General features: G+C 38.7%; 1 protein-coding gene across 4 annotated transcripts in view; it reads left to right on the top strand.

Moving 5' to 3' along the window:
* LOC118431875 (nipped-B-like protein) overlaps positions 1-26559 on the top strand; it is an 86119-nt gene that overhangs the window by 36869 nt on the left and 22691 nt on the right. For all 4 annotated transcript variants that reach the window (XM_035843288.1, XM_035843290.1, XM_035843287.1 and 1 more), the window contains 22 exons: positions 419-586; positions 725-918; positions 1502-1624; positions 1964-2072; positions 2859-3013; positions 4047-4127; positions 4911-5011; positions 5319-5558; positions 6313-6442; positions 7670-7813; positions 8074-8136; positions 8734-8820; positions 10428-10696; positions 11437-11539; positions 12477-12575; positions 16541-16687; positions 18269-18403; positions 18629-18727; positions 21545-21598; positions 21828-21936; positions 24978-25114; positions 26142-26282. In XM_035843288.1, coding sequence (XP_035699181.1) covers positions 419-586; positions 725-918; positions 1502-1624; positions 1964-2072; positions 2859-3013; positions 4047-4127; positions 4911-5011; positions 5319-5558; positions 6313-6442; positions 7670-7813; positions 8074-8136; positions 8734-8820; positions 10428-10696; positions 11437-11539; positions 12477-12575; positions 16541-16687; positions 18269-18403; positions 18629-18727; positions 21545-21598; positions 21828-21936; positions 24978-25114; positions 26142-26282 — 2888 coding nt within the window. The remainder of the gene's footprint in view (positions 1-418; positions 587-724; positions 919-1501; positions 1625-1963; positions 2073-2858; positions 3014-4046; positions 4128-4910; positions 5012-5318; positions 5559-6312; positions 6443-7669; positions 7814-8073; positions 8137-8733; positions 8821-10427; positions 10697-11436; positions 11540-12476; positions 12576-16540; positions 16688-18268; positions 18404-18628; positions 18728-21544; positions 21599-21827; positions 21937-24977; positions 25115-26141; positions 26283-26559) is intronic.

Below are 26559 nucleotides of genomic sequence, written 5' to 3' on the forward strand. Positions count from 1 at the left end.
ATACCAGCTCTGAAAAGAATAAGAAGTTATTGACCCAGGATTTATGTATTTAAATGTTTTTTTTTCTACGAAAACTATCGTAGATTAAACTCGTTGCCACCAAATACTGAAGGGGCATCCTCAATAGATAGTTTTTAACAATGCTTGCAACTAGGTGTGCAAAGATTATGGGTATGAAATTAGTTTCATTCACCACTGTGACTATTACTCTTCTCATTAATTCAAGAGGTTGCCATATGCAAGATTTATATCTATTTGTTTCTCACGTTCTCAGTCACATATCATGTGTTTGAAAGTCCCCAGTAATGTAGACATCTTGAAAAGGTAAGAGTAATGTGTATACATTGTGAATGTTTTTCACAATAAAAGTTAAGAATGCATCTACATGTAAGTTAATGACATAATTGTGTTCTTACAGTTGCCCGTCAAAGAAAGGAGAAGAGAAAGAGAAGAGAAAAACGGGAGCAGGCCAAACCTCAGCTGACAATGGAGGAGTTGATGGAATCATCCACATTTAAGAGGTTCACATCTTTAATGGATTCAGTCTTTGAATCCTCTGAGGATATGGACCTTGACGTAGATGCTGGTGAGTACGAGAACGTACTAAAAATGTGTTTTTGAAAAAACTCCTATTTCACCCCGGTTTCCAGTAAATCTCTTTGTGTTTATGTTCCTGTTTTCCCCACACTAATGTTATGAAAACTTCTCAACCTCCGTAATGCAGATGACGACGATGATGAAATTCCAGCTGACAGTCTGATTGCCAAGGCTGTCCTAACTGAGCTATGTGGAGAAGCTGCCAAGCTAAAGTCGATGGGGGTCATGAACCAAGTGGCAGCAGATCGCCTGGTGAGGCTGATGAACATCCTGGAGAGAAACATCCGCGATGGAGCTAAATTACAGCCACTACTTGCACAGGTAAGTAATGGCGCAACCAAATTTTTTAGTCATGCATCTTCTGGTCATGCTGTTTAAAAAATGATATGAAATTGTTCACCCTTACTTTTAAACAAGACACCCTTACCCTTGGGAGCACATCCACTGACAAGCATAAAATTCTAATTGACCAGGAAACTACTAGAGCACATGTGGCCACAGCCTTCAAATGTGACTTGACAGTGCCACTGTGCCCTTTTCACTTGAAATTCTCTAAAACTCCATGTGTGCTGCAAGAATGCCATGGTGGCTGCTGACGCCCCGGTCACAAAGCACGTACGATTTCTTGCGATAGCAATTATTCCACATATCGTACAATGCTGCAATAGATTGCAGCTAAATTGTTATCAAAATCAGCAATCACAGAGCATCGGTTCAAAATTTTTCCAGCGTCGTACGATTTTTCACTTTTGTCTCTCTAGAATAGCCGCCTGACCACGGCTTTCAATATTTAAACCATTGCTTTGATTTACCAACTTACGACGCACTGGGCTTATACCAAGCATGAAACCTCCATCGCAAAAATTGTACATGCTTTGTGTCCTGGCTTTATCCTTTTACATAGGAGGAAGGTGGCGAAGAGGAGCAGCGCCTGTGGAGAGAACTAACCTTTGAACGTGTCATAAGGTCTGCTGACTCGTGCCTCACTGCTCTGTTCATCACCACATCAGCAAAAATGCCAAAGCAGGTATGATGAATTTTGCTTACACATATGCTTGACTTGCAGTGACATAGACTATTTTGAATACAAATATTGACAAGCTGGTTTTACTGACTAATTACCTCCATGAGGTTGGAGTTACTGTCTTGGGTCCAGATGTACAGTGCAGATTTTGATTATGTTTCATTCCCACACGTTTTAATCACAATTAAGTCTCAATTAAAAGTTGTGCAAATCTTGAGTAAATAGTGATTAAATCTCGTGCACTAATGAGCTATAAACTGAATATCCTATACAAGCACCCACGCATGATACCATGGTAAAGTTTTCTTTATGAAGTTTTGGAAATTGCGTATTGGTCAACAGGTATTTATCGAAGATACTATAGAGCGGCTTGTCATGTATGCGAAGTTCCACCTGCAGAATACCATCTACCCTGAGTTTGATCCTGTCTACAGGACACCAGACAACAAAGGTATGAATCCAGTTGATGAACTGTAAACTGATAAATATCTATATACTTTCCTTGTTGGTGACATTTGCTGTCACCTGATGCTTGGTACTAGACGAAAATAATATAACAGTTATGAATATACATTGTACATTGGAATTTATAATGCTGAGTGGTCCAATCCTGGTCCAGAAAGGATTCTTTCGACTGATCTTGTGGCATATCTTGATCTCTGCCATCTCTATTGAGTGATGGTTGGTGTGTCATAACTGATTGCTGATGTCACATATCTGTAAAGACCACAGTGGGACAGCCAAAAATTCAATGTGCTAGTTTTTTTGTGTTTGATTCAGGGCTCCAGCCAGCTTGAATTTTTTTCCGTCAGCCAATTCCCATTGTCGCGAAAACCGCGAAAACACTATTCCAGGAGTTAGAGAGACTGAACTGAGATCTTGAAAAATAGGTTTTTAATGAGATTATCGTATGCGAAAGGGCACCGACACACATTATCAACAATCAAAGAATAGCAAAACAAACAGTGTTTTACGGCCGTGGACAGCATCCCTAAGCTGCCTGTAGCTTCCACCAAGGATTTTTGTCCGTCAAGGTTGACGGATTGGTTTTAGAATTTTTCCGTCAGACGCAGCAAATTTCCGCCAATTGACGGAAAAACGGACGCTGGCTAGAGCCCTGGTTTGATTGAAACTTTTGTTTGTGTTTGATTGAAACAAAAGTTTGAACTCTGTAAAAAAAAAGGTTATTTGTTCAGTTTTTTCTCTTTGGTCTGAAATATTTACCATTTGTTGACAGACGGAATAGTTTGGAACAGTCGGATGAAGCGTGCTCACCACAAGGGTGCCCGCCATAAATCAGTTGTGTCACTGTACAACAAGTTGTGTGAAATTGTATCATTGCTGGCTGAGCTGTTAGAGGTGGAGATGATGACGGATACCGTTATTTTGCAGGTAAGTGTTTGTATTGCAAATTAAAGTACAAAATATACAATCATGTATATTTACCCTATGAAAGGGTAAATTGAATAGAAATGAAAGAACAAGCTTTTTTTGCAAAGTGATGCAGGTTTTTATCATACTTTGATATTATTGTATTCATTTATTCCTTGTGGTATAACAGTCTTTTAACAGAGGTTTATGTGATAGTAACTGTTGTTGCATACACAATATGCACATGTACATGTTTGTTCATATTTTGATATCTGTCAATTATGTGTACTTTTGCACTTGCAGTTTACTTACTGAATATACTTATTTTCTGATCTGCATCATAACTGAAAATGATGCAAAATCCATGTTTCTGCCGCCATACGCGTATTTCTCAATACTACTCCTTGTGTCATTCCTGTTAACTATAGTAGGGCAGATACATGTATCAAAGGTAGGGTGTTCCATGGGAAAACATGTTAAAAAACACTGAAACAAAGCTTCAGAAAAGTACTAATGCTAATTTCAACCTTAAAAAATTTTCTCCACCAGATACACATGTAGTCACAAGGGCCATCTTTATATATTTATATATATAAACCATTAAAAGATAACAGGGTCTTGATTGGCTCAAACTCTGAGCAATGCTCGCTCAGTATGAAAAAAAAACTTGCATTTGACCCCAGTTTTCTCCTGATGCCACCCATATGATCCAACCATTAAAATCCTGCCACATGCTATCTTAACTGCCAAACCACTAAACAAATTTTGACCAATATGAGAAAGATTATACCCTACCTGTTTCTTCTAGCCCCAAAAGTCCCCAAGGTTGGGCCAAAATCCTCAAGGAAAAAGGATTTTCAAGGATTTTAGGTGTTGCTATGATTGTACTCCATTTGGTGCCTTCTACTGCACAACTCATTCTCTGACTTCTACCCTTCTGTAGAATGTAACACTTATTATTGTGATAGTCTGAACCCTGTTAATACGTATTTATAAAAAATTAATACTTTGTGATATCAAGTTCAATAGTTATGAACTATTTTCTTGTCCACAGGTTTCCAGTTTAGCAACAACTCCATTCTTTGTTGAGAATGTCAGCGAGTTACAGCTTAGTGCACTGAAACTGGTCATGGCTGTAAGTGATTTTTCTTTCTGGTGTTTACTTGTCATAGTAGTCAAGTTTCATGCATACAGTACTTATGTGTAAAAGATCAGTGGATCGGATTTTGGACTGATTATGAAATGAACAGATTATTTCGGCAGGCTTCCACATATTTTTGTGCTTATTGGTCCATGAAAATAACGAGCAAAGTAGAGTAGAGTTGATAGTCATCTCTACCAAGTTTGTACAGTCAAGCATACAGAAGCAGTTAGCCCTAGTTTACATGAAGATACGATTTTGAACTGCCAGTGGCAGTCAGATACAGATTCCTTTTATAGCAAATGGACTGCTGGTACCCAAAGCTCTGGACCTAAACAGGACCTGTACCTAAATCTTCTGTATCTGACAGTACTCACCCCACAGGGCTCGAAATTCATTTTTGGGATTAGGTGCACTGGTGCACCCAGCTTAAAAAATTGGGTGCACCAAAAAAATTTTGGGTGCACCACTTTAATTTAAGTAGAATGTCAGAAAAACCTAATAACAAAACTTAGTTACATGCTATCAAATTCTTAAACGAGTACCATGTCCATGATAGACATTTTTATTATCTTTCTAACACTTAGATGTCAAGAATATGATGTATACTAGTATACTTTGATATCTTTACATACATAAACCCAAGAAAATATTTGGGTGCACCCTGTGCACCCACAGAAAATAATTGGGTGCACAGCTCCAATTTTGGGTGCACATGCACCCAGTATTTCGAGCCCTGCCCCAAGAGCGCACTAATGAAGACCTATCTGTTGGCAGGTGTTTTCCCGCTATGACAAGCACCGCCAGCTCATACTGGAAGACATATTTGCCTCCCTTGCAAAATTGCCATCAAGCAAAAGGAACCTTCGCAGTTACAGGTATTGAGTTTTATACACCTTACAGGAACTTTCCCTTTAGTCAGAGAACTGGATATGGTAGGGCCTGTAACAAAGGCATGCTTGCTATCATAATAATGTCAGACTTGTTGAATGTAAGACACTGTATTGTACATGTACATGTACATGTATATGTATGTACCCTAAGTACATGTAAAAGAGTACTATGCAGTGTCCCTTCGTTGTATGTAGTAAAATGCACATTCAAGTACTTCTAAGGATGATTGTAGGATAATGAATGATATGGTAATAGTATTATCTAAAAGCATTGTTGACTTGTTCCATCTAGATTAAACTCAGAAGACAACATCCAGATGGTGACAGCCTTAGTGCTGTCTTTGATCCAGTGTGTGGTGACATTGCCAGAGCCAGAGCACGTAGACTCAACGCAGACCAACAAGGATCCAGAGAAGACAAAAGAGGACAAGAAATCAAAAGAGTCCAAAATGGATGATGATGTCTTGATTGCATCATCATATGAGACTGCAATGAGAACTGCACAAAATTTTCTCTCTATTTTTCTCAAAAAGTAAGTTTTTTGCCATTTTTTTTTTTTACTATTTTTTTTGTTGGTCTTTTAAGAAATTGCCTTGATTGCTATAGTGTTACATGTACTACTTATTTGGGGGTTGAAATACTTTTTGGGAGTTACAATGTTAAAATTACATGCAATATTCCAAGCTGGCAAAAATTGTACATGCAATTTCAAAACTTTTTATGCAAAATACTACTACAGTCAAACCTGTCTATAGGGGTCACTCTAGGGACTGGCCAAATTTGCCCCCTATGGTCAGGTGGCCCCTATAGCCAAAAAGGTACACTTGACTATGAGTAATAAGTAACACATGCCGCCAGAGCCCCATCTCTGGTTAGCAAGGATTTACCGTTCACAGTCGGGTCATTTGGGTGGTAACAGAAGGCACACATACCTTGAATGAGTGCAAGTCTTTGTCTGCAAATTTCCAAAAACATATCCAGTTGCTTGAGTAACTGCTTTTTGGCACATTTGAACTGAAAATCTTAAAACATGGCTTACCTGTGCAATGTTCATTGTGAACAACAGTCAGTAGGTACTGAAATCATGTGTAAGTTATTGCTCGTGGTCCAGCTCATGCTTTCTCTATATAGGTGGCCATCCCTCTATACTGGCCACCTGTCTATAGCGGCCATATTTGGCCAGTCCCTTGAGTGGCGGCTATAGACAGGTTTGATTACATCTTAATTGGCTACTGGCTAGCTATACTTGTAGTTGTACATGTAACTAACAGAGTCTGATGTTTCAGGTGCACCAGTAAAGAGGAGGAAGACTACCGGCCTCTGTTCGAAAACTTTGTTCAAGACCTTCTAGCCACAGTCAACAAGCCGGAGTGGCCAGCTGCAGAACTGTTGCTCAGCCTTTTGGGAAGGCTACTAGTAAGGGACATTTTTGTGATTAAAAAAGACAACTTCTTGCATATGCTTTGTTCTGTTTAAAGTGCTTTTAACCAGTCATGATTGACAAAGGTCTTTTATTTCAGAAACACGTGTTGTCATGATAGGCATGACAGTTTTGTCTAGACTAGACATTTTTGCTATGTAAGTTATACATGTATTTATATCATGACCTTCAGGTATCAATTGTGCTGATTTGGTGACAATGTTGTGGAAGGGAAGAAAGTGGGGGCTAACTCTTAACTTAAGTACAATATATGCGTGGCAATTATGAACATTGCTTTGCAAAAATCATACAATTATTCCTTCATCTTCAATGATAATGAGTTGGTATTTGTGGAATTGATGAAGTAGGTAAACCATGGATATCGGAAGGTAGGATTTGAAAGACCTTCAATCTGCATATGCAAGTTATTGTATGGAAAATTGCAGTTGTTTCAATTGTTCTGATCTTTAACTGCACCTTGGTTATTGTTTACTGTAATTATTGTTATAATGTAACCACTTATTGAGTGCCAAACAAAGAATTGAAAGACTTAAGAAGCAGTTTCCAAGTTTGATATATACAAATCAGGGCTCGAAATACTTTTTCTCCACACCTGCACTGATGCAACATTGAAAATAACCTGCACCGCTATGAATTTAGGAAGTATGGATCATGCTGAAATTGTTGAGGAACCATTGCTTTTTTTTCTTTTATACTGTAATGTTATGCAGGTGGTATTTCGAGCCCTGCAATTGTATGCACATGTACATGTATTTCCTCGAATCTATATACCCAGCAGAGCCATGCAGGTATAACTTTCCCGATGTATACAAGTATGTAAAAGAAAAGTACTGTAAATGCATTTAAGTTCACAGGGATCAAGTTTCAGTAGTGAGAAATGGAGTGTTAATGGTGGTTTTGAGTACACAGTAGTGCCATATACTGTAGTCACTGTAATGGAAAAGTTTTCACGGTGGTTTTGAGTTTGCAGTGAAGTGGCCACCACAAAAACCGCAAACATAAAACTGCCACAAACATTTCTGCATTTACAGTCTTTCAGGTCCAGCGTTTGAATAGTCTTTGTGGTTAGTTGATTCAGAATGTGTCTCTTGTGAATAAACTATCAGTTCAATATTGAGGTCAGCCTTAAGTGAAATGCAGCCATACATGAAATGAAATAGTTTTATAGAAACTTCCATCTGTCTTGTCCCTGTTCACTCCAGGTTCATCACTTCAGCAACCGTTCTACAGAAATGTCTTTGCGTGTGTCATCTTTGGACTACCTGGGAATGGTAGCTGCACGTTTGAGGAAGGATGCTGTATCCAGTGAGCTGGACCAAGACACTTTAGATGCCGTCATGGATGAGGTGTGTGTGATAATAATGTATACTTTTGGAGTGCCAAGCAAATCTTATTTCTCATGCTATAAATTGCTTTTGTCTTCTGTTGGGAAAGTTAGATTTTAGGGATTAAAGACAAATCTAACTAAATTAAAACAAGGTTTCCATTTCATTGCATCTCAGTAAGAAGGTTAATGTTTTGAAAACTCTTCAGCATGTTGTAATGTGTTATTTTGTAATGGTTTAGTTTTATTCCATACATTTCTATGTTTGTGTCTTCCCCCCAGATAAACTCTGTATCTGAAAGTGAGTCGGTACCAGTTGAAAAAGATGAGCCAACAAGTCCTGCTGTGAGTAGTTCGCTTACCTTCATTTCAGATCAGTAAACGATAAGCCTATTGCAAGCACCAATGCTACCTATGGCAGTGCTCGAAATACCCACTTGCCCACTTGAAATGCAACCACATTTTGCTTGGCGCGAGTTGGAACCCTGCTTTTCCCCCACCTACGTGCATAACCTTGGTTTTTTCTTTGTGATAATATAAAACATATTACATAGTTACATATAACTGGAAGAAAAGATAATGGATAAGTAGCTGATTTGAAGAAAGTAACAACTTGAAAGTGGGACAACCTGAAATGTTGATGGCGCAACCTGGCTTTTGACTCAGGTTGCCACTTGGACAACCTGACTGAAAAAAGTATTTCGGGCACTGCTATGGGTACATTGTAAATCCTACATGTGCTTTTAATATTCCTTCTCATTCTACATGAGAACTCTCACCAGACAGAAACAGGATAAAAATCTGCTAATGACTCAACAATGGGACAATGTCTGGATCACCTGCAGTTAGTACTGGTCAATTGGATAGAAACATATTAGAAACACGAGTAATCGTAGCTATTCCAGAAGGGCACTGTAACTGTAGTGTTGTATTGTTTTTCAGTTTCCAGATGGTGACCAAACACAAACATTCCAGAGAGCCATGTTAGACTACTTGGCAGAGAATTCAGACACAGATCCAGCTCTTCATGTGAGTTCATGAGCACACCATTTTTGCAATTATTTGTAACTATTTGGTGAATGAACATTTGCTGAAGACATTCTTAGCATTGAGTTCCATGACATCATGGACACGCGATCTGTTCACATGGACACGCGATCATCTACATGATTGGGTGGGCGGCATATAACTCGGCTGGTATCGAACTCATGACCTACCAAATACAAGGCGAACACCCTACCCACTTGGCCATTGCATCACTCATTATCGATATCCCAGCGATAAAACGTGTGCTTCAAACGTGCACATGGCGTGCATACAAAAAACAAACAAACAAATACAAATGTGTGCATGGTCTGCATTTGGTTGTCTACGATTGCAGGTTCGTAAGATTTTATGATACCAGTGCTGTATAAGGGCATTTATCTTTCTCAATATTACATTTTGATTCTGATGACTTACCATACAAGGAAATACTAGAAAATACTGGTCCAATCTTCCCAGTGCTTTCGGCATTGGCAAGATTCGCTCGCAAAAATTCGCAAAATTTTTTTTATTTGACGTTGCTCGTTTGTATTGGATACCTGGCTAAGCACTTAATGGCATAAACATGTTTTGTGCTGACCAGTACAAGCTGCATATCAGGACAGATTTATTTGATATAACACTAGTCACTACAATTTAGGAAAGTAATTTTCCGTATGTGAATGCAGCCATCTTGAAATCCCCATTTTTTAACTTTTTAAGCTTCTATTGCAGACTGAACACAATTATATACCATTTGGTTCGCCCCTGAGGCATCGCCAAAAAGGTCTGGGGTTATTGGCCCACTCTACCGTTGTGCCAAATTTCAGGTCATTTGGTTCAGGAACGATGGAGATGAATCGCGTTGAAGATTTGACAGAAGAAAGAAAGAAAAGCAGAAACATTACGTAGACTAGTCGTAGTACTATTATATACAATTATATATTTCACCATATCTGTGGTATGGCTGAAATATAAAAATCCTACATACAAATTATTTGAGATGTTTTGTGAGTGTTCTCATTTCAGTCAGGCAGTGCTGTCCTTGCTATGAAATCTCCAGATGTCTAATTGTGTGGCCAGATCAAAGATTATTCATGAATAGCACAAACCTAAAGTGAGAAATAGTTGAAATTGTACATTGCATCCACTACAAGGCCACCACATTCTGACCCAGTGTGTATTTGGGTTTTGCTACCATGAAGTCTTCTAACTTGATGAATGAGAGGTTACACAAACTGCTCAGCTGGGACCAGAAATACATTATCAGATTGAAGCTACAAAGTGGTCAAGACAGGGGCATTGGAGCATAACTTCCCATTGTCCACTTCGGTGGCATTGAACATGATTGTAATATACTGACAACTGTCAGCTGCTTCAGGTTGAATTTTGCATTAACTCATGTAGATTAGTCATCCAGTATGTGATTTATTAGACGTTTCAAACAGTATCCACTTTTTTTTATTAGTGGATGAAAAACAGTGGATACTGTTTGAAACGTCTAATAAATTATATGTTTATATCCAGCAGTAGGGACTGATTTAACTACAAGTTATGTATTAACACATGTACAGTAACTTACAAAATGTGCACTTTGGCTTCAATTGTTACAGTTTGCACGCCAGTTCTACATTGCACAATGGTACAGGGACTCCACTGCCCAGATTGAGAGATCAATTAAAGGGCTCAAGTCCAAAGGGGCAGAAGATGACTCTGATAATGAGGTGGAGGAAGAGGACGAAGATGAAGATGATGGTGGTGTCAAAAAGCAAAATATGGTTGAGCCAGTGTCATCAGTTGATGTAATGCAGGCTGCAGATTCGAGGAAAAAGTTTCTCTTGACAATGGTTCAGGCCAGCTGTGGACCACTTGGAACTCTACGGTAAAGCAGTTTGACTTACTGTTTCTGAATGAAGTGTATAGGTGCATGTATCTGATAGGTGCATGTAAGCACTTTATCATAACAAACTGTACTTTGCAATGTTTTAACTCTGTACACAACATTAAAATTGACGGCCCACTCTTTGCCATCTTAAAACATTCCCATCAGACAAACAAATACATCGTCTCTCATGAGCAAGCTAGGGATTACTCACTCACAAAAAGACGACAATTGACCACAAAAAGGCAGTTGGCTACATGTAACTTATAGATGGTTGATCAAACTTGGGTACAGGAACAGGTCTGGTCCTAACCCAGTAACTAAACCTACATGTACGTACCTTATTTTGTAAAATTTGTTTAGGTACTCAGCTCTACAGTTTTGTACCTACACATTCTGTCGCAAGGAGAAATTTGCTGTGTCAGTGTCACTTAAGACATATTCCACTAGGTCTTGTTTTGTTTTCATTTATCATTTGCTCACCAGGTTTGTAAGGACAATGCTATTCTTCCCTACTACAACAAAGTTGACCTTAAGTTATGTTAGTTACGTAATCAATTACAATGTAGCTTGATTATGATACCAATCCTGTTTTTTTTTTACCATGCAAGATTGCAAGTAACCTACAATCAAGAATTATTTTCTGTAGAGGTTGTGGGTGGGTATTTCTCTTAGATCAGAACAAAATGTATGTGTATCATTTTTATGTCGATGTTGATAATTTCTTCTTATTTCTATAGGACAAGGCATAGCAACTTGAGCTACGAGAATGCATGTGTGATTGCTCGTTACCTGGCATCACAGAGACCTTTCTCGCAAAGCTTTGACATCTACTTGCAGCAGGTGAGAATTTCATTAACAGATGAGGCTTGCATTTTCCCAGAATATAATCTTAGTTGGAAATAGAATTAATAAATATATATGTATTTTATGACATGCGGGTGGCTAGTAAAAATTGGAGGAATTTTGTCTTCATCTTTGCTATGTATCAAAGTTGGACAAATCACTGGGATGTCTCTAAAGGTAATCTTTAATGTAGCAGAACAAAGTGATGGTTTACTCTTTTGCCAGATTGGTGTCAATTGACTCTAACCAAAATATGAAAATGAAAATGAGCCTGAGCTGCGGCCACCTGAGCTGAGTGACTGAGTGAGTGAAAAAGTCTGTACCTTGGTACACACCATTACAGTAGTCGAGAGCCTTGTGGCCTTCTAATACTTTGTTTGATGTGAGTGATTGTAACTTCATGGGTTGAGCATCTGGGCCACTTTTTGGAACAAGTGTCAAATAATTGTGCCAAAATGTCCCTCGATCCCATGCTGGTTATTTCTTAGGATTTATGTGTTATGTCATTGGAACTTGTACTGGTGTACTTAAAAAATTATTTCATTGGGTTGGCAGAATATGCAATATTGGAGTTTTACTTTACACAACCAGTAAATTCTCACTTGATTGCTGATTCTGCCTGCTATATGATAGGATAGAATAACTTTGACACTTTTTTTGTGTGATATGCATGCATGGTAAGCTCTGTTTACAAATATGACATCATTGTGAAGGGCAATGGATATTTTTCCCAAAGATGATATATCAAAAGTTACTCTTTCCAAACTGTTGTGTTTAGTATATATTAATAACCTGAAACCTACCAATGCCAATCTAGTATACATGTATAGTAGTAAGGCTGATTTCCCACTGTTAATTGGTGATTGGTGTTGTAGACAGGATTGTCGACATGCAAATTTTTTTTTTTATTGTAACGTAATTCTGTTGATTACAGATTCTGCGAGTGCTAAGTGAGAATGCAATTGCAGTTCGGACTCGTGCTATGAAGTGCTTGACTGCAGTTGTAGCAGTGGATCCTGGTATACTAGCTCGGGTAGATATTTTTTATCCTTGCTACTACAATATGGTGTCTTGTGTTCAAATAGGGGTTGGAAAAGGTTTCTAAAAGCTGGTGTGTTACACTGAACGGTGGTTATACCGGCTATTTACAGATACAGATACAGATACAAAATCATGCCTGCAGGCAAAATGTCATAAAGTTTGTAGTTTCAACACTTGTCAAGGAAGTATGATATGATCATTATACACATTTGTGCAGTCACTGACACAAATGGATGTGGATGCTGTCTGAAATACCTGTTTTCAAATGATGCAGTTGCTTGAGTGACTTTCAGCTAGAGTCCTTTAGAAAAGTGATTCAAAATTGAAATATTGAGATTGAAAAAAAAGGATACATGATACATGTCAGTAGTACACTATTCATAAGATGAATTAATGTTAGTAACTTTGCCAACATGACGGGAGATGAATTCATTGCAGCACAATAAGATTTTGGCTGCCTCATGTTCAACCAATAATGTTGTTTGTACTACAGTAAAACTGCAACAGCATACTCAAGGCCACACCAATTTTATTTCTCGGATTTATTCAGAAACAAATTGCATCAGTCAGTCGAAAAAAAATGAAAATAAATTTGTCAAAAAGTAGGGGTAGGAGAGATCGAGGGGCTAATACTCAAGTTACACAACAGAAATAACAACAGGTTTAAGTAAAGTAAGTATTAAGTACGTAATAATAAAGCAAGTAATAGTTTTCAGATTTTCTACATGAACTTGAATTGAAATGCGTCCCAAATTTATGGTTTTTCTGTTTTATTTACCTAAAATTCGTAGCTTTGCTGGGCCCAGCAGCTTCATATTTTCCCACCGGCATTGTCTGGAAAAACTTGTGAATGGGACACTGAAGACTTATAGTCCATTCCGCTACAAAGCCATCCCTGTTTTCAGCAAATTTTCCGACGCCTCACAAGCGCTTTGAAATAGATTTTCATCCTTATTTTGTGAATCACTGCCACCAAAGGGCCAAAAATTTGGGAGCTATTATGTTTGCAAAAATTTGTTTTACCATGATATCATGTGCTCATGTCCACAAGAAGGAACCTTCTTTCAAATTGGCAACGCGGCAGAAAAATAACTGGTTCTTTTTGATGATGTTACCCATGAAAATGATGTGTGATTTCATTTCTCTTCTGACTTTGCTTTCAAGTCTCAATGCCGCAAAAAAAGTTAAGGTATCTAGGTTGGATAAATTGGCATTTTGACCTTCCATTGTTTTCCTCAGTTTAAAACCTACATTTTTCGGAAAAGGAATGTGATTGTACTGAATATTGATTGTCTATGAAATAGTCTTGCCAATTGCAATTTTTTAGACCATATGAATGACGTCATCATGTTTTATTGCTCCTTATATTGTTGTCATTAAGTAGAAAATACAGCACGTTGTTATTTCCTACAGAATAAAAATGTTATTTTTCTTACACATAACCATCAAAGCTATGCATTGTATGTTGCGCAAGAAAATAACTACTAACAGTCGGTAGTTATTGCCAATTTATTGATTTTTAATTAGGTAATAAGTAAAGTCTCCGTACCTGACGAACCAAACAAGATAGCCCTTTGCGCAACCGCGAGTTTGAAGATCGAACGATTATCTTCAAGAATATAGGGGAATATGTGGCCAGATATGTTCCCTGTTTCCTACTTTTAGGGCTAAATGAGGCCACAGGGTCATAAAACTGAGCGGTGAACCATAAATAGTCCATTTTGAGCGCAAAATGCGCCGAAACTCCACCAAACTTGGTGGCGTGCTGCCTCTCGGCGAGTTTGACCCCTAAACAGCTTTAGAACTCTTGGACAATCTCGCAAAACGCGAGAAACCTCGAGAAATCTGGCTGTTCCTCCATTTTCGTCACCTCCCCCGGCTTGTTTATCTTTCCCGATACCTATGACGTAATGCGCCAGACCCGACTTTACAGATGGCGGGTGTCCCGGGCCCGGGGCCCTGCGCTGCGGCCGCGGTGAAAGCGCTGAAAAATGTGCCTGGTATCGTGGAGGCAATGAAGCAAGACAACCTTGATGTTGCCAAAGATCTAGGCTTCGTATCAAGACGGATGTCGAAGAAGGTGCGGAGACGCAAGGCTGCCAGTGTTCGCGGCAAAAAGGCCGCTGCTTGGAGATAATTTGGTGAAATGTAGGTCACGTTGTCGGTGTAGGACATAATTTTCTATCCGCCAGCCAACTAAACTGCTCGGAGGTTTACCGGGCCCGTTCTGCTTTTACCCCTGTAAACAACGTTTTTCTATTCATCTTTTGAACCGGCATTTCGAGTTACGACCGCCCGTAACTGAAACAAGACCGTAAAAATTCTCCGATATGCGCCAGTGTACCGGGCGGGCGGGCAACACTCTAAGCGCCGAGGATCTAGCGGCGAGGTCACGGGGGTATGCAACAGACCAACTAGGGCCGAGCGCGGAATACCACCGCCACCGGACCGTGCGCGGAATTCGACAGCGGAATATAGCCAATCTTTTTAGCAGCGCAAAAATCTAGCCAATCTTCTTAACGGTGCAAGAGTTTCTAAACTCCCTACCAAAAATTTACGGCCTTACGCTGCCGCTTACGCACTTGCATTTTGGTGACTGTTTCCATTGAAAAAGCAACTGAAATAGGCAACAGCACCGTTCAAAGTGGGCTATTTATGTACACAAATACGTGAACCCAATAACATCGGGCTAACTAAACCAAGCAAGCCTTGAAATAAAAGTATCTGTCGCTATTTTGATGCCTGTGCGCCGTGACGAAAAATAGGCCAGACATGTCCGCCATCTTGTTAGTTGTGGACAGTAGTGCGCATGTGCAGAATGATGTCATTGTTTATACTGGGGATTAACTTGGCTGTCTCCGCCAGCGGAGACACCCAAAAAAATTGACTGGAATAAACATTTTCCCATATTCATAACTAATTGATACGTAAGAATAGGGTGGTCTTGAAGTAAAAAACATATATTACAGGTATAAGCGGCTCAATAGAAAAAATATTACAGGGCTTTGGGGAAAATTGATCAGCCGGGTGAATAACCTTAAAAGCCACAGACATTTCTAGTAATATCAACATGTTGACAATCAACACTTCTCTAGAAGCATGGGTGAGCAGTTTATTAAAAAGAGACATAGACAACTTTTATTCTCATACAAAATATGCTATGAAGCCATGCAAATATATTATAGATGTTCCCTAAATTCAACCAAGTTCTGTGACAAATAAATTACTATTTTTTGAGGTTTGAATGTAGACTAAAATAACAACGTACGCAACATTTCTACCTAAATTACAGTGGACTATCCCAATGACCCGATTGACCTCGAGAGCGCCATAGTTTGATTTTCGTCGTCGTCAAAACACAACTCAAAACATGCAGATTTTACCAGGATTTCCCGGCAGTTATTATCGAAATCAAGGTTGATACACCCTTGAAAATGATGCAGACTTTTTCAATTTTTTTTCTTCAAAATGGCAATATTTTGGTTACCAAAACACAAGTTATTAAAAATTGATGTCGCTTTGCCAAAAAATAGTGAATATTGTGCAAAAATCCCGGGAAATGCGGACAGGAAAACCTAAACTTTCAACATTTAGGGTGTCCCTGCTAGCAAAGTCCAAAGTTTGAAGAAAAGTGACAAACATACCATCCAAAATAGGCACGTACAGTTACTGGAATTTGAGGCCCATAGTTTATTTAAGAGAGAAGAAGTGAAATTTTGTCAACGCGAGGTGTGCCCATTTTATTTTATTTTTTCCAATTTGGAAAAATAGGGCCCAGAAATCCGAAAGCAACAAGTAAAATTGGTGTGGCCTAAGGATTGAATGATCAATTGCTTTGAATGACTGACTTTAAAGTTTAACATGGGTTCCCTCAAAGTTAAGGTTATTCATCCAAATGAGTGATCATTTAACTTTTCTAGTTGGTAGATATTCTCATAGACAATGCTTGAATTCTAGGCTGACATGCAGAAAGGTGTGCATGGGAGATTCATGGACCAGTCTACTTCTGTGCGGGAGGCAGCTTTGGAGCTTGTTGGCAAGTTTGTATTGCTGAGGACAGAACTTATTCCCCAATACTATGATATGATCATCGAGAGAATACTGGTAAGTCAGCCACTCATTATCTTTGCCAAGAAGATTATGACTGTTTTTGGTTGTGGCAGAGTAGAGTAGCTTTGTTGTTGGTGTATACTGTAAATGCATTTAAGTTCGCGGGGATTTAATTTCGCGGTAGCGGTAAAATGGACTTTTCGCGGTGGTTTTAATTTCGCGGTAGCACCATGCACTGTAGTCTCTTACTGTTATGGAAAAATGTTCGCGAACTTCGCGGTGGTTTTAAATTCGCGGTGAAGCGGCGCCGCGAAAACCGCGAACATTAATCCACCGCGAACATTTCTGCATTTACAGTATGTAGGTCAAGGGCATGATTTGAGATGCTGTTGATGGATCTTCATGATATTTGGTATTTGAGTAGTGGATATAGAAAGGAAGGTTAATATTGAATATGGTTCACCTGGTTCGTTGATACTGCAGCGCGCTGAGTGTGTTTGTGTGTCTGTATACAATTGTTGATGATTCTGCATGATATTTGGTGGATACGTACACAGTAGGAGTTGGAAAAGGAGGCAGGCCGTTTAATAACGGGCCTCTTAGCAGCGAGTTACAGCCCTGCAGCTGCAGTTGGAGGCCAAGGGCCAGGATCATGATTTTTTAGTAGTGGACAGGTCTTGGGGCAAGGAGTAAGTGGTGTAAGTTTGGGCTCCTAACAGCTTGTTTTAAATGGCAATGGGTATTTTTAATGTTATCTTTGTAAGGGAATAACTCCAGCACAGGTTGATAAATTTGCAGTATTTTGGCTGATGGTTGTCAAAAGTAATATTTAACTTGGAGAGATGTATTCTTTTGTAATCAGTGGTTAATTAACAGAAATATGAGTTTTCTCTAATTGTGTCGCAAGATGGCGGGCTGGTTTATTTTGTATTTATGTAGGAATTCTGTTGGCATTTTTTTTAGGGATACTCATGGAACACTTGATCCCAACATGTCCTGTTTGGGTTTAAGTGGTTAATTAAATATTGGGAAATTCCTGTTATTATGTGATTTTTTTTTTTCAAACTAAGCTGCCCCTCTCTACTATGAGGTACTTGTAAACATGCAATGATTGATGTCAACCAAATAAATCAATATACACATGTATGATACAGAAACTTAGCTGCCCCCTTCCTGCTAAGAGGTACTTACAAACATGCCATAATTGATGTCAATCAAATTAAGTAAATGTATATTGTAGAATAAAATGTTCATCACCTTAAAAGCATACTGTACTCCAGAGGAGAGTGATCTTTTTCTGCTAGTAAATTTTTTCTTTTGGTCAAAAATGGGCGTTGATCTTCATCAATCATCCCATGGATGGGGAGCTCTTAGGAAATCTAGTCCAATCTTGGAAACAATGTTTGTAGCATGTGTGTGAACAGCATGTATACTCATGTCACCTTGACTTCAGCTATTGATATCTCATGTGTTGTACTTGCCACATACTAATCAAATTTTTTGGGATCGCGTAGCACAGCGGCCCTATCAAAGCTCAACTCAACATGTTTTTTGTCTCATATGAGTGCAAGTATATAATGCAAGTACATGTGCATATGATATAAGTATTTTTTACTAACCTGAATTATTTCTCAGGATACAGGTATCAGTGTTCGCAAAAGAGTCATCAAGATCCTGAGGGATATCTGTCTGGAAGTTCCTGATTTCACCAAGGTCACAGAGATGTGTGTGAAGATGATACGCAGAGTGAATGATGAAGAGGGTATCAAGGTAGAGTTCTGCTTTGTCTAGATACAATTCATGTTTGTACTATGTCACACTTTTGTAGTGCCAGACCAATTTAATTGAAAAATGCCAGATTTTAAAAAGATGGCAGAGACTACTGCCAACCAATTTGTTGAGCAGGAATCTCTGCGCTGTGTTCCATTTTATACATTAGATGATAGCTCAAACCAAGTAAACTGTCAGTGATTCAAATTTGTGCTTAACTTCCAGAAACTGGTGAATGATGTCTTTCAGCAAATGTGGTTCTCACCTGTGAAGTCATCTGATGAGGAGAGCCTTTTTCGGAAGGTTATCAACATTACTGATGTGGTAAGAATAAAAAGTTTTTATCTTTAGGCCACACCAATTTTATTTCTTGTTTCTCTGATTTTTTTTTCAGGAAAACATTGGGTTGGTCGGTCGAAAAAAACTTTTAAAAAAACTTAAAAAGTCAGGGGTAGGAGAGATTGGATAGGAAAACCTAAACTTTCAACATTTAGGGTGTCAGAGAGGCAGTGAAATTTTGTCAACACAAGGTGTGGCCATCAATTTGAAAAGTTTTTTTTGTTTGTTTTTGTTTGTTTTTGTTTTCAAATCGGAAAAAATAGGGTCAGGAAATCCGAGAAACAACAAATAAAATTGGTGTGGCCCTATGTTTATGGCTAGTTTAATACATAGTGGTCTGTGCTGACAAAAATGGAATGTCCCTAAGTGCCTAGGCAAGGGACTGGCCCCTTGCTCCTCTCCGTTAGGATTCTCCAGGTTGCCGGTCAACAATTACCTTGTCCTCTAATTTCTAACTGTTAAGGTCCAAACATTTGAATGGGCTTATTTAAAAGAAATAAACGTTATTAAGTTCTGACACTCCATTTTTTTATTGAACAAGACTTTTTGTACACAATTGTGTAGATACAGTTGCATGCAAAATTATTCAACCCCCCTCACAATTGGGATATTTTGGTAAAATAAGAAACACTACAAAAGCAGACTAGTACCAAATCATATGACTGGTGAACAGAGTCTAGAATATAGACGAAAGTCAAGATTTTATTTCATAGTTCAAGCCGCATTAATTTATTTCCTTGGTTCACAGATTCACTGCTTGTTTTTTTTACTGAAGTGAAATTAAGATAAAAACAACATGAGTTGCAAGACAGCAGAGACGCCACTCACATCACTTTTGACAGACAGGAATCAACAAAAATAGAGACAGAACTTAGAATTTGGAAAAGATGTCCACACAGTCATCACGCATGTTTGCAGCAAGGCCGATATCGAAAGGCGCCATGGCCATCTGAAATGGAAGGAAAAACATCCCCCTCCTCACTACCATGGGATCCTGTCGCAACTTGCTTACGTTTTATTGCTGCTGTTTTACCAGGTTCACAGTCAAGTTACTGTCATCAAAGAAGCCCCAGAAATCATAGATACCTGTATAGTTATCAGCCTTTCTGAAATTTTGCAAACCTAAATTTGCTTAAGTAAGGCCGAGCTCTAGTCACTTTATTCCTGCGTGAAGTTAGATATTCCACCCAATAACAACACCTCTCCATGTTGCGTCACCAAAGTCGTCACGGCAAATCGACCAATGACATGTGTCTTGCAAAAGGCAAGATGTGTGATTAACGAGAATTGGCAAGTTGGAGATCATGTTGGAAATAAGGCGACAAGGTGGAAGGCTTGAATCGGCAAATTTTGATCACAATTGAGTGAAGTTGCCGAAGAATGTTACGGTAAAAACAAGGGAGGAAAAAAAGACGTGTACAAATCTTCAATGCCATTCTGTCAGATCGAGGGGTTCAATACACCAGGCAACAATTTTGAAGCAGATCAAAGATTATGTTTACATTTGTATGATAACCAAGTCAAAACCACCCAAAACCTTTAGACATGGTTTAACATTATGCCATATTGGTATGATGACATTTAAGGTCAAGTTTTAATACTGTTCTTAATATGTAATATCTATCTAATAATAGTATATATGTACAAATGTATGTCATTTCAGGAAAGAAAGCTTCCATGCCAAGTTTTCAAAAATTCACTTGTCCTATCGGGCAAGTACATAAAAAAACTTACTTGCCCGAACCAACTTTTCACTTGCCCAAAATTTAAATTACATTTGTCTATGTGTTTTCACTTTCATAAATTTTCACTTTTGTTATTGGCTATATTTTCCTGTGTTGACCAATGCTTGATTCAATGAGAGTAAAAGGTAACAAATATATTGGTGCACTTGACTTCAAAATTTTAATGACTTTCACGTGCACTGATCAGACAGCATTCAAATTACAATGTCCTGCTATCCATACTAGTGAGACACAACAGAAACAGTTGGACTGCCTGGTTCACTTCAGAAGATATTTGCTGAAATGAACTGGTCACTGAGAATAATGTACACATATTTTTTCTGACAGTCAGACTCTGGGGTGAGGCACTGACTGCAAATCTGGGAATTCTTCCTAGAACTGTACGATCACCTTGATTTACTTCAAAGGAATTAGTGTTTGTGCTTTTCCGACCACCTCTTGTGAAGAAATTGACACAGACATAGTTATTTCTACTGCTTTGGCTTGATACTAATATAATTTGCTGGTTCTTGGTGGTAATTTGAGCGGGTCACATCTGCAAATTCTTACTTGCCCGTCGGGTAAGTGGGGAAGCACTTCTGCTTGCCCGAACAGCACTTTTACTTGACTGGGACAATCGGGCTAATGGACTTGTTTATCCCGGCATGTCAGTAATAACCCTCACATGGTCCATCGCCAAAGATTGGTACAATTGCAACATAAGTTATATTAAGATACTGGGGTAGTACATTAACTGAGACATAAGATAGTAGCAACTCAATCTCCTCAGCGATTTTTAAGTACACTATTGTAATTTTGTAACGTCACGTATTGTATAATGACTATATTCTGTGTTGCCTGCATGTTCGACCAAGTATTGCCAATAGGACCTGGGAGGAATTCAACTTTCCTTGTCTTTGTATAAAGAATGATTTTACCTACGATATAACTGTAGCTTGGGAAGCTAAGACACTTTCAAAGTCAAATCCACAGCCTCCACGACTGCTTAACACACCACATTTTACATATGTTGACATCATCATCATATGTTGACAAGTTGCCATTTCAATCTTCACAGGTTGATGCCTGTAAAGAAACGGGATATGACTGGTTTGAACAGTTGCTGTCTAATGTAAGTAACATGTACATGTAGTAGAGGAAGGTTTCCAATCCTTTTTTGGAGAGAGATTATTTGAGAATGTTCCTTTTTTGCATGGGGGAAGGATTTGAGGGTATTTGCTGGTATGTCTTTCTTTTTTTTTGGCAAATCTTATATCATGGCATATAGTATATATTACAGTCTTTTATTGCTTCTTACTCTTGGTCTGCTCTCATTTTACTTTATCTCCTGTTTCTTGTAGCTGTTAAAAGCAGAAGAGAATGCCTCCTACAAGCCTGCCAGCAAAGCCTGTGTTCAGATCACTGACTGTTTGGTGCAGAATGTGCTTAGTTTGGAGGAAAAGACTGCAGGTTAGTCATTTACCGCTGCTTGTGTCTTGATATCTCGCATTCTGCTATGGTCACGATTTTGGGGTGTTACAATGCAGATAGCTCTTGTGCTCGGGAAGGAGTGATGTGAGTTTGGGCCCTCTAGCAAAACGGTTTTGGATCTGTAGGGGCGTTATTGTAAAAAAAACCGAAGAGGAGACCTTGAGGTACATTTATAGGTATAACGGATTTTCATGATTTTTTTGTATTTGTGGAGCTTTGACAAAGATGTACATAATGAAATAGAAATTGTGCAAATTAGGAGGTCATTTACATAATAAATATTCTACCATAGCAGTTTTTTTCAATGTATCTCTTGTCCCGGACATGATACTGTCTTGACATTTGAGTGCCAGGTAGCTTTCAACGTCAGGAAATGGCGGGTCTAGTTTCAGTCCCCTAACATCGAATTTTTGGAACTACAGGGGCATTTTTGTTAACACATTCCAAAGAGGATAGCTGACGAAATTAATGACGGCTTTCCATTTTGGGGGGCCTGTAGCTTATCAAAGATGTATGCAATGATATGCATGTTATGCAAATGAGGACTTAATTTGCATGGTAAATGAGGAACTTTTATAATGCCATTGTTTTCCATAACAGGACTTACAATAAATGTAATGAATATAATTCATGACTGGTGGATCATAAACAGGTACCAAACATACAAACTGATTTGCATAATTGATAATAAAGGGCTTAGTGACATTTGATGGGATTTTTTCTTGTGACATGGGGACGACCGAACCTGACACTTTTGGAGGAGGAGGTTGGTTTAAAGGACTACAATTTGCTAGCCGCCATGGTAGATATAGATGCATGGTCCTCTTTGTTAATTGTTAATAGCACCTCATATGAGGATGAACTGAACTGAACTGAACTGACATGTGTAAGCTAGTCAGTGATGAACATCACCATGCATAAATTATGTAAATCTGTAATTTGCATAAAATCTACAAAAGCTCTAAATATTTCATGGAGGTATGAGGTTGCCAAACTCTAGTCTCTTTATTAATATCAATGTATTATATATCATTTTAAAGATTTTCTTTCCAATTCATTATCATTGTATACTAATGAAACAAGTACTAGGCCTACTTACCTGAGTAGACCCCCAAAAAATTTGCCCAAATTTAATTTCCCTGCTTCTGTTCAACACTACATTGTCTAGTTGTATGGCCATGGGTGTCAATGATTCAATGAATCCATTTTCATGCAACTTTTGGTGTACAAAGCATCCAAGTTTATTTTCAGCACATTTGTATGAGTACAGTGGAATTCGCTTATTTGGATAGCTCATTTGTCAGCGCATTTTATCCAATAGTCCGAAGTATCCAACAGTCCGAAGTTGGGCCACTAACGCCCCGAAGGGAGCCGGGAGGGGGGCAAATATAGGATTACTACTACGCAAGACACAAACACCACACATACAGTACGGAACTTCATTTACAAAACTTTTGAATCAGACATTTGTTCCTCTAGAGCAGTAGTAGTCTAAGCAGTAGTTATTAATAACCTACAGTACTGTTTTGAACGAATGGAACGTCAACTGTTTGAATCTACAACATTACTAAATAGCCAGCAAAAGATCGAACAGATTCCAGTTACAAGCTTTACATAATTATACGTTCCGATATTATACAATTTACGTGCGCTGATAAATCTAATAAAGATTTTTAAGTCGGTGGCTAAATGAACATGTAGAAAAAAACGCTTGACTCGCACTGCCGAGAGCATGAACCACAACAAAGGCAAACACAACTTGTGTGCCGGAAAAAATTATGTTGATTTCGTAATTTTGAGCAAAATGACGGTACGTATTGGAGAGATAAACTCTTCACCTTCTTCTTATTTACATCTTGTGTCCACAAGTTACGCTGAAATTTTAAACTCGACGCCGTCTTTCGCGGTGGAAGACGGAAAATTTTACTTTCAAAACATTTAAAATGGCGTCGCAGCGTGGCTTGAGATATCCCGCAATTCAATGCGGCTAATTGCAACATCACAATTCATTGACCCTGTTGCGGTACGTGCGCTGTTAAAATCTACGTAGTGCAGCCGAAATCAGCCATCCTAAACCTCAGTAATCCTGCATCCTGGAGGTAGTCTGCAATGGTCCACTGCTCTGTGTGGACTGGCATTGTAATGTTGCAGAATGGCATTAAGTCCCACATTTAAGAGGTAAGACATTGTGATTGAATGGAGACAGTGTCTCTGTGTCTCATGGCATTGAGACTGCCTGGAATGATGGCAAACCTTGTTTTCCCTCTGGCGGTTACACCGCCCCACTATACTGTGCCTCCACCACCAAGCACTGTTACCCTATCCGTGTAACAGTCAGCTAGCTTGGCATTCTCCCTGGTGCACCCATGCTTTGATTTGGCCATCCAACAGCCAAAAGGGCAAATATACTCTACTCAAATGTGCTATAAGTTGTGCTAAATGTGCTAACATAGATGTTCTGTATACCAAATGTTACCTGAAAAAATGGATTGGTTGAATCATTGACACCCACCCATTGGTAAACTATCCAGATGATTCAGTGTTCAACAGAAGTAGGGAAATTTGGACAAATGTTTTTTGTGTTAGTTCCATGAGTTTACAATCATTATGATAGTACATGTAAATTTGATACCATCAGAAAGGAAATCACACACGCTTTCTATGCTGAAACAATGGAAATATGATCTAGGTCTTTGTAGAATTTACAAGGCTACAAAGATACTTACATTGTCACTGCCAAATAAGGTCACTTTAATCATAAACAGGTTGGTGGTTCATATACAGAACAGCTGCATTGTAGATGTAGTTAAACCTTTGATCCATATTACTCTGCCTTGTCTTCCTTATTTGAATGCTTCACTTGATGTACAACACTGATAAACTCAGAAGTATTGTGTAGGTAGCATGAAAAATCTTCTTGTAATTCAGAAAATGTCTTTGAGGACAGGAAAATATGCTGCAATTCAAAATTTCTGTATGATCCACAACACTCAATGTGGGCTTGTTTTTTTTTCCTGCAGAGACAGTAGAGAACAGGACAAGCAGCCATCGTCTTGTATCATCCCTGCAGACTCTGTACCTGTTCAGTAAAGTTCGGCCTGAGTTGCTTGTTGATCATGCCATGACTCTTCAGCCATACCTGTCCACGCAGTGTAGTGTATGTAATGCTTTCCCCTTCTTCTTGTACTACTTTGCATGTCCATACACAGTCAAGCCTGATAACATCTCAAGGGACTGAGTAAAAGTGGTGACTGTAGACAGGTACTCTTGATAGATATGTTACTACCATACCAGGGATGACAGAGCATCCTCCTCAAGGCTGTCTTAAGTGCTAAACCGCAAGGAACTTGACAATATTGTTTGTTTGTTTATTCATGAGAAGCTCAAATCGGCCAGCAGGCCGCTTTTCATTGAGGTCATGAGGGAGGTCAGGGTCATATGAAATATAATACAGATACAGATTACATTCTTAGACAAATATAAGAAATGGATGCAGTGACAGTAAATGTTTTTTTGTTTTTTTTTAGGCTTGCCATCACAGATTGAATGCTATGATTAAGAACAGAGTCCACTCTGTTCTTCTGTGTTTTCTTTTTTCCCAATTTTGATGATGAATTCATTTATCAACTAAGTTCATACTAAGTTTACCAAATCGACTTTGGAACCGCAACCACCGAAGCAGGATTTATGTGGCTCGGGAAGAAACGATCACGTTGAAGCCGGCTAAAACACGAACCACCTCTAGTAGGTAGTTTTGATGTGGCTCAGGCGACTTGCAGTTCCAGTATGAATGCAAATGTGGCTTGAAGCCAGCTTAGTTTGCATATTGACAAGGTCATGAGTCATTTTAGGTATTTTAAGTACATGTAGCTTTTGCGGTAGTGGGAAAATGTCCATTTGGAAATTTCAATTGACAGATCTAGTCACCTTGGGCAGATCGTCACCTTCAGGGGTTTGATGATAATTGTTAAGCCCTTTTTTTATTTGCAGCCACCATACAGCATGTATATTGTGGGGATATGCATTGCTATCTGCTACATTTATACCAGTCGGAAAAGTTAAAAGAAGCCAACTTATGCACAGAATTTATTTTTGTTGGCCAAAACAGCAGTAGGTCTAGAATAATTGTTACTGTACCTGTGTACATTGTACATGTATGTAGCCTCCCTTTTTGTGTTTCACAGACTCAGGGAGACTACCTAGTGCTCCATAATGTAGCCAGAATTCTGCAGCTTGTGGTTCCACTGATGGAGCACCCCAGTGAAGTCTTCTTGGCCTCCCTGGAAGAGGATCTTATGAAGCTTATCATAAAACATGGCATGATGGTACGTTTAGCATTTTTGTGTATGACATATGCAAAGCTCTTCATTGATTGCCAGATATGTCTTAACCAAAATTTGAGCAATATCTACAAGTACAAGGAGTAAAATGGGCAACTTTGGCAGGGTAGTGGGTCTGTGTTGAACAATGCTTTATGCCATAATTGTAAAAGATAACAAGTACATGTATATGTATATCAAAATCTCACTCATCAAAAAAGTCTACTTCAAATGGGGTAGTACATGTACATGCACTTGCCCAATAAGCACTTTTGTTAACATG

Source organism: Branchiostoma floridae, chromosome 15 (assembly GCF_000003815.2).
Source record: "Branchiostoma floridae strain S238N-H82 chromosome 15, Bfl_VNyyK, whole genome shotgun sequence".
Lineage (NCBI taxonomy): Eukaryota > Metazoa > Chordata > Leptocardii > Amphioxiformes > Branchiostomatidae > Branchiostoma > Branchiostoma floridae.